The 7,957-nt window shown below is 44.0% G+C and overlaps 1 protein-coding gene across 1 annotated transcript in view; it reads right to left on the bottom strand.

Moving 5' to 3' along the window:
* Positions 1-4,123, bottom strand: part of MED4 (mediator complex subunit 4) — a 56,267-nt gene extending 52,144 nt beyond the window's left edge. The window contains exons 1-2 of the mRNA XM_007946375.1: positions 3,999-4,123; positions 3,846-3,900 (exon numbers count right to left, since the gene is read on the bottom strand). Coding sequence (XP_007944566.1) covers positions 3,846-3,900; positions 3,999-4,123 — 180 coding nt within the window. The remainder of the gene's footprint in view (positions 1-3,845; positions 3,901-3,998) is intronic.
* Between the last annotated feature and the right edge of the window lie 3,834 nt (positions 4,124-7,957).

Here is a 7,957-nt window from a genome sequence, read left to right as displayed (position 1 = left end):
ATAGACCAATGGAATAGAATTGAGAACCCAGAAATAGAGCCATTGACCTATGGTCAGCTGATCTCTGACAAATGGCCCAAATCCATTAAATGGGGAGGAGAATGTTTGTTTCATCAATGGTGCTGGCAAAACTGGAGATCCACTTGCAGAAAAATGAAACAAAATATGTAACTTACACCATACACAAAAACGAACTCCAGATGGATCAAAGACTTAAATGTGAAACCTAAAACATGAGTTCCTCAAGGAAAAACTAGGGGCAAATTTAGTGGCCCTAATATATGGGCAGGTTGGGCAATCCTACTTCCGTAGTGATACTGCCTCGGAAACCCAAGGAGGGGTCGCTATCAGTCGGGGCCGACTCGACGGCAAACAACAACAATATATGGCAGCTAACCAGAAGGCTGGTGGTTCAAATCCACCAGCCACTCCCCGGTAGGAAGATGGGGCTATCTACTTCCGTAGTAATACTGCCTCAGAAACCCAAGGAGGGGTCACTATGAGTCAGGTCAACTTGACAGTACATAACAACAACAACAATATATGGCATAAATAGACTATTAAGCATAACTCAAAATTCACAAACAGCAGAAGAGGAACCAGATGACTGGGACCTTCTATAAATTAAATTTTTATGTGCTTCCAAAGACTTCTCCAAAATAGTCAAAAGAGAACCCTACAGAGTGGGAAAAAATATTTGGTAATAACGTATCTGACAAGGGACTTATCTCTAGAATTTATAGAGAGCTCCAACACCTCAATAACAAAAAAAAACAAACAATCCAATTAAAAAATGGGCAGAAGATATGATAGACACTTCACTAAGAAGGATATTCAAGTAGCCAACAAACATATAAAGAAATGCTCACTATCATTAGCTACTGTTGTTGTTATTGTTGTTATGTGCCGTCGAGTCGGACCCAACTCATAGCGACCCCTCCTTGGGTTTCCAGGGCAGTATCACTACGGAAGTAGATTACCCCATCTTCCTTCTGAGGAGTGGCTGGTGGGTTTGAACCTCCAGCCTTCTGGTTAGCAGTCAAGTGCCTTAGGAACCACTCTACCAGAGCTCCGCTATTAGAGAGCTGCAAATCAAAATGACAATGAGATACCATCTTGCTCCAGCACTAGTAGCAAAGTCCAACAAGGCACAAAATAACAAATGCTAGCAAGGATATGGAGAAATTGGGACTCTCATACAACTGCTGATGGGACTGTAAAATGGTACAACCATTGTGGAAAGCAGCTGGAACTAGAAATTCCATTTGACCCAGCCATTCCATTACTGGGTTGATATCCTAAAGAAGTGAGAACCACGACAAGAACAGACATATGCACACCCATGTTCATTGCAGCACTATTTACAACAGCCAAAAGACAGAAACAACCTAGGTGTCCATCAACTGAGAATGGATAACCAAACTATGGTACATACACACAATGGAATACTATGCAACCCTAAAGAATAATGTAGAATCTGCAAAACACCGCATAACGTGGATGAACTTGGAGGACATTATGCTGAGTGAAATAAGTCAATCACAAAAGGACAAATATTGTATTAGTCCATTATTGTAAAAGTCAAGGAAAAGTTTATCTATGGAAGGAAATTTTCTTTGTTGGTTACCAGGAGTGGGAGGGGAGGGAAGGAAACACTGTTAGATAGATAGAGGTAAGTATTGATTTGGGTGAAGAGAAGGGCAATGTACCAAATGTGAGTGATCAATATAGTGGCAATGAGGAAGAGAAAGACATAGAGAGGTACGTGGGAGGTACAGACAACAAAGATGAACCCTTTTGCACATACAGTACTGCATTGTCAGTGAAGGTAAACATGGGTATACAGGTGGATAGATGGGTGGACAGGCTGAACTATTAGGAATGTCTATGAAGCAGGGAGTGTACCCAAGACCATGTATAAGGTTGGCAGACAATGGTCCTATAAGTTTATGTGTATCATCTGAATTCTCAGGTGTATAGTAGAGCTGACAAGGGGCAAGGTTGTGGTCACTGCTTGGTCACACCCAGCTACCCAGAGGGGCTGAGTAGTTGAACCTGTGGGCTCGGGACCATAGTCCCAGAGAACATCAAGTTCAATTGGCATAACATACTATACAAAACATTGTTTCACCTCCTACTTTGGCGAGTAGCGACTGGGATCTTTAAAGCTTGCAAGCTGCCATCTAGATGCAACAATGGAACTCTCGCATCCAGAGCAAAGAACAATGAAGAAAACCAAAATTCATGGAAACAATTAATCCTAGCGACTGGTACACCATTCGATTTGCAGCCCATATGACTATGAGACCAGAAGAACTAGATGGTGCCTGGCTACTACTGTCAACCACTTGGAAGGGGATCTATGTAAGAGATCCTGGATAGAGAGGGAGAACAATGTGGAACAAAACTCAAAACCCTTTGTTGTTGTTATGTGCCGTCGAGTCGAACCCGACTCATAGTGACCCCTCCTTGGGTTTTCGAGGCAGTATCGCTACGGAAGTAGATTGCCCAACCTTCCTTCCGAGGAGTTGCTGGTGGGTTTGAACTGCCAGCCTTCTGGTTAGCAGTCAAGTGCCTTAGGCACTATGCTACCAGAGCTCCTAAGGGTGGAGCGAGGTAAGAGAACCAAAACACTCACTGCCATCCACTGATTCTGACTTCTAGCAACCCTTTAGGACAGAGTGTAACTGCCCCCCACAGGGTTTCCAAAGCTGTAAATCTTTATGGAAGCAGATTGCAGTATTTTTCTTCAACAGAGAGCCTTGTAGTCTGAACTAATGACCTTGATTAGCAACTGAAAGCTTAAACCACTGCACCAAGAGAGCTTTTTAAGGGGTAATAGATTGCCCAACTTTCCCTCTGAGGAGTGGCTGGTGGGTTTGAACCACTGGCTTTCTGGTTAATTTTAAGGGGTAGGATAAGAGAATTGATTGAGAAGGGCCTTGTTGAGGAACTAAGCTGAGGAATCTGAAGTTTGATCTCATTGGATAACAGCAACCTAGCAAACATTTTTAAACAGAGAATATGAGATGCCTAGTTTAGAAAAATAACTCTGCTCTTGGGCAATAAAGAATAATAAAGTACAGTTGCATAAATGTAAGTAAAACTGTTGGGAGGCTGCATTAAGAAATAGGACAGTGGGGTGCAAGTAAGAGGACGATTCTGAGCAGTATTTTAGGAGGTAGAACCAAAGCAATGTTAACATCCATGAGAACGTGAGGGGGTTATAGAAAGATTCAACTTGACTAACATTAAGCATAATGAATATTGAGAATGACAATCAGTGACGTCTCCTGGTTTTCTTCCTACCTCTGCCATACACGCTATGCTCCAGGCATACCAAACAATTTGCAATTCCACCAACAAAGCATGCATGCTCACATTCCAGGCCTATGTACATGGTGTTCCATCTACTTGCAGCCTAGTGAGTCTCCTCAACTCATTCTTCTCAAGCAACCCTTTCTCCATCCAGGATGCCTGCCTGTCATGATGACACTTATGCAACCTCCAGGTCCATAAGGTGGTATCTCTGGGCCCACTTACGATAAAAACAGGTTTAGCACTTTAGTCATTGTTTACATGTCTGTCTCTCCCTGGGGACAAAGGGTTCCTTCATATCACCATCTGGCTTCCCCTTCACTACCGTCTCCCCAGCTCCTGGAACCCAGAAGATGTCCCGTAAATATTTCTGTGTCCGTGGACCAATGGGCTCCAAGTGCGGGATCTCTAAGGTCCGCTACAGCTTTGACAGTTTTCGGGCATCTTGGTCACCGTCATTGCTAAAATGTTCTCTAACAGGGAAAACTAATATTTCAGAGTCCAAGAAGGTTGCAGACGCCACTTACACGACACTCGTGTACTATCTTTGGGAATTCACATCGGAGTCTCCTGAGCGCGGCCCTTCCCGCCAAGCCCCCAGAACGACCATAATCGCAGGGACGACAGGCTCCAGGGTCAGTCAGGGAGCCCGTGTTAGGCCCTCAGCCCGGAGGAATTACCTTGACAAAACCTCCAGATCTTCAAGCGCAGACAGCAGCCGCTCTCGTGTGCTGTTACCAACTACTGCTCCTAAGTTGCCACACGGCCGGTCCTTCTCCTTCTCGGTACCTGAAGACGCAGCCATGCTATCAACGAACCAGCAGCCGGTGGGTGCACAGCTGCGCGTCGGCACAGGAAGAGCCGGGGCCCGTAGACGGAAGGAAGGGTCGTCAAGGAGAGGGAAGAGGTGGGCTAGAGCGACCCATGCGCGCCTGGAGTAGCACTGCGGGCGCCACCGCCATCTGCTGGATTATCCAGGTATTCTCTGGTGGAGAGCCTGTGAATGAGGCCAGGCCAACCGAGGAACTGGGAGGGAGACGCCACGTGGTTGCGGTTCGCCTGTGCCTTGTTTTCTCTCACTCTATCCAGAACTTTCTAATGTGATCCCTTTAAAGTAAGGTGATAATGGTGGCCTGGCACCATGTAATTCTAATTCATTAATCTTTTGGACTAAATGTTTCATTACGCCTTTCATTTTCTTTACTCTTCCTTGCTCCAGATGAACAGAGACCAATAGTTGCACCTTAGATGGCTACTCATAAGCTCTTAAGACCCCAGACGCTACTCACCAAAATAGGATGTAGAACATCCTCTTTGTGGACTATGTTATGCCAATTGACCTTGATGTCCCCCAAGACTGTGGTCCTGAGCGCCCAGGCCCAATGTCTCATTCCCTCAAGGTGTTTGGTTTTGGCTAAGAAGTTTTCGTAACTTTGCCCCCATAACCTTGCTGTATTATATGCATGGATATATTTGCACCACATAAAAATACTTATGTCAACCCTGTATATATTGGTGGGTGAAGTCCCATTCACCTTCCCACTCCTGTTCAGCTTGCGTGTCTCTCTGTGTATCTGCTCTCAGATTATTATTGTTATTACTGTTATTGCGGGAGCTCTGGTAGCATAGTGCCTAAGGCACTTGACTGCTAACTAGAAGGCTGGCGGTTGAAACCCACCAGCCACTCCTCAGAAGGAAGATGGGGCAATCTACTTCCGTAGTGATACTGACTCAGAAACCCAAGGAGGGGTCACTATGAGTTGGGTCTGACTTGATGGCACATAACAAACAACACTGTTATTGCAGGATTGTGTATGTAATAGTATTTACTTCTGTTGCCTTTAACTCTTGTGCTCCTCCAAGTGTCTTGGTTTGCCTTGTTGTTGTTGTGTCTGTCCTCTAGTTAATGATTTACCCTCTCTTTCCTTTCCACCACTGGTAACCTTCAAAGAATGTTTCTTCCTAGCAGTGGTTTCATATGTTATTTGTCATCTTCTGTTTTTCAAAGCAGAACTCAGAAACTTCTGCTACATAGTTTCTAAGCATTTGCAGGAATTACATAATGGCCTCTTGAGTCAGTGTCTTCATGAAGTCTTCAGAGAAATCAGACCTCAGTCCTTTGGTCTGTATTCTCATAATGCTATTCTAACCCCCCTGTTCCATCTTTCATGGATGCTGTATGAAACTCCTTTTTGAGCTATACATCTCCAGATGTTCTGCTTAATGCTCAAAATGGTTGTTGAGCTGAGTGAATCAATGAAAGTGGTAGTTAGTGAAAATAAATAAAGGATTGAGGTAGTGCTCTTCTAAATCAGAACAAGATATCCAAACCAAAAATGTACCTTTGCCCATCTGCTTAAGTTTCAAGCAGCCTATCTCTTCTGGGGGAGAACAATGTACAAGAGGACTTTCCCTACCAGGAAAACTCAAAGTTACAACAGTTTGGGAGTGTGGGTTTTGTACTAAGCCATGTTGTGGTTATCAAAAGATGAGATGGAGATGTCACCTATAGAGACCAGCTTGCAAAATTGATGATTCCCTAAGGGACTCGTTGTAAATAAACTCACTCACTAGCAAGAGCTAGGTAATCCAGAATGCTGATGTATTTACTCGTGATGAAAAAATAATAGTGCAATTTACATTTTCTCCCACGGACAAATATACATAAGAAGAAAAATTATTATCAGAATGTTTCTAGCTGAACTTGGATAAGAGCAAATGAAGATACTGTTGTTGCTAGCTGCTGGGTGTCAGTCCTGCACTCATGGTGACCCTATGCATAAGGAAATGAAATGTTGCCTGACTGCATCATCTCCATAATCCATTGCAGACTGGACCATTGTGATCCACAGGGTTTTCACTAGTTGATTTTTGGAATTTTTTGAAATTTTTTGCAGTCTACTGTGCCAGGCCTTTCTTCCTAGTTGTCATAGTCTGGAAGCCCTGCTGACACCTGTTCAGCATCACAGCAACATGCAAGCCTCCACTGACAGATAGTGGTAGCTGGGTGGGAGGAGTGACGACTGGGAATGGAACCGGGGTCTTCTGTGTGGAAGACAAGAAGTCAACCACTGAGCCAGCTGCATCTTAATGACTACAATCAGCAGGTCTTGTATCTTCACATTCTGGGGACATTTGTGTTTTTTGGGTTAAAGAGATGGAAATATTTGTGTTCATAGGACAGGGCACCTCCTCTCCTAGACAATGAAGGATACCCACTGACACCTTTTGTTTTCTGACCCCCCACTTCTGCTTTTGGCTAACCTCTAATGTTAATGCAATAAATTCTAAGGCAATAGAAGAAATTAGATTTATGCTTTCTTGATTACAGCTGCATTCTAAGGTTGCTTCCCAGAAGCTCTAGTCAATCATTTCTTGGATTAAGTCGCTAGGGTGCCAAACTCCTGTATTGTGGGTGTTGTTTACTTAACTCTCACAGGCTAGTCTTGCTCCATGATTCCAGTAGTAGGAAAGGGGAGATCATATTAGTTAATTCCCACATAAAAATTCTGGGAAAATTGCAATCAGTTAAAAATGGTCAATTGTAAGTCCTACTCTGCAGACAGTTAGGGTCAGTGTCCGAGAGTATGTCTCTTGTGAACTCCAGAGCTCCTCACATTGCAAATTCATATGCACATTGTTATGGATTGAATTGTGTTTGTGCCTCCCCCCCTGTGTGTTTTAAATCCTACCCCTTACACCTGTGGTTAGGAGCTCTGGTAGCGTAGTGCCTAAGGGATGTGACTGCTAACAAGAGGGCTGGCGGTTCAGACCCACCAGCCACTCCTCAGAAGGAAGGTTGGGCAACTTCCCTAGTGATACTGCCTCGGAAATCCAAGGAGGGGTCGCTATGAGTTGGTCCGACTGGACAGCACATAACAACAACAACAACAACATACCTGTGGTTATAATGCCATTCAGGAATGGGTTTTCTTTGTTATGTTAATGAGACAGAATCAGCTTAAGGTGTGTCTTGAGTCTGAAACCTGTGAGAGCTGGAACTTGACAGGACTGCCTTGTTTTTCCAGGTCTTGCAAGTTTTCTGTCTTTGACACTTTTCTATTGCTTTTAGTGGAAAACACTTGAATTTTCCTTCTCTGAGAGGTTTCTGCCTTACACAGGTTCTGGCTTTTTCAGGTTTTACTGTAAAAGGAGCACATTAAGAAGCAGAGCTGGGGGAAGATAGATGCCACACTGCATGAAAATCACAAGGAACCAAGGAACAAGGGCCTTTCCCTAGAGCCAACAGAGCCTTCCCCATTGCCCTAAATTTAGACTTCTAGCCTCCTAAACTGTGAGAAAATAAATTTCTGCTTGTTAACCCCCTTGTGGTATTGCTGTTGTAGTAACACTCCAAACAAATAAACAAACAAACTTACTGCCATCAAGTTGATTCTGACTCACAGTGACCCGCATTGGGTTTCCAAGGCTGGTGATCTTTATACAAACAGACTGCCTCATCTTCCTTTCATGGAGTGGCTGGTGGGTTTGAACTACTGACCTCCTGGTTCATAGGCAAATACCTTATCTACTATGCCACCAGAGCTAAAACTTACATTAAGTATTATTTATACGCTAATAATGAGCTGTGGGGGAGCTCTGGTAGCATAGTGGCTAAGGCACTTGACTGCTAACCAGA

The sequence above is a fragment of the Orycteropus afer genome, unplaced genomic scaffold (assembly GCF_000298275.1).
Source record: "Orycteropus afer afer isolate SDZICR_OR568_19922 unplaced genomic scaffold, OryAfe1.0 scaffold00157, whole genome shotgun sequence".
In the NCBI taxonomy this organism is placed as follows: Eukaryota; Metazoa; Chordata; class Mammalia; order Tubulidentata; family Orycteropodidae; genus Orycteropus; species Orycteropus afer.
This window is presented reverse-complemented; position numbering and strand designations above follow the sequence as displayed.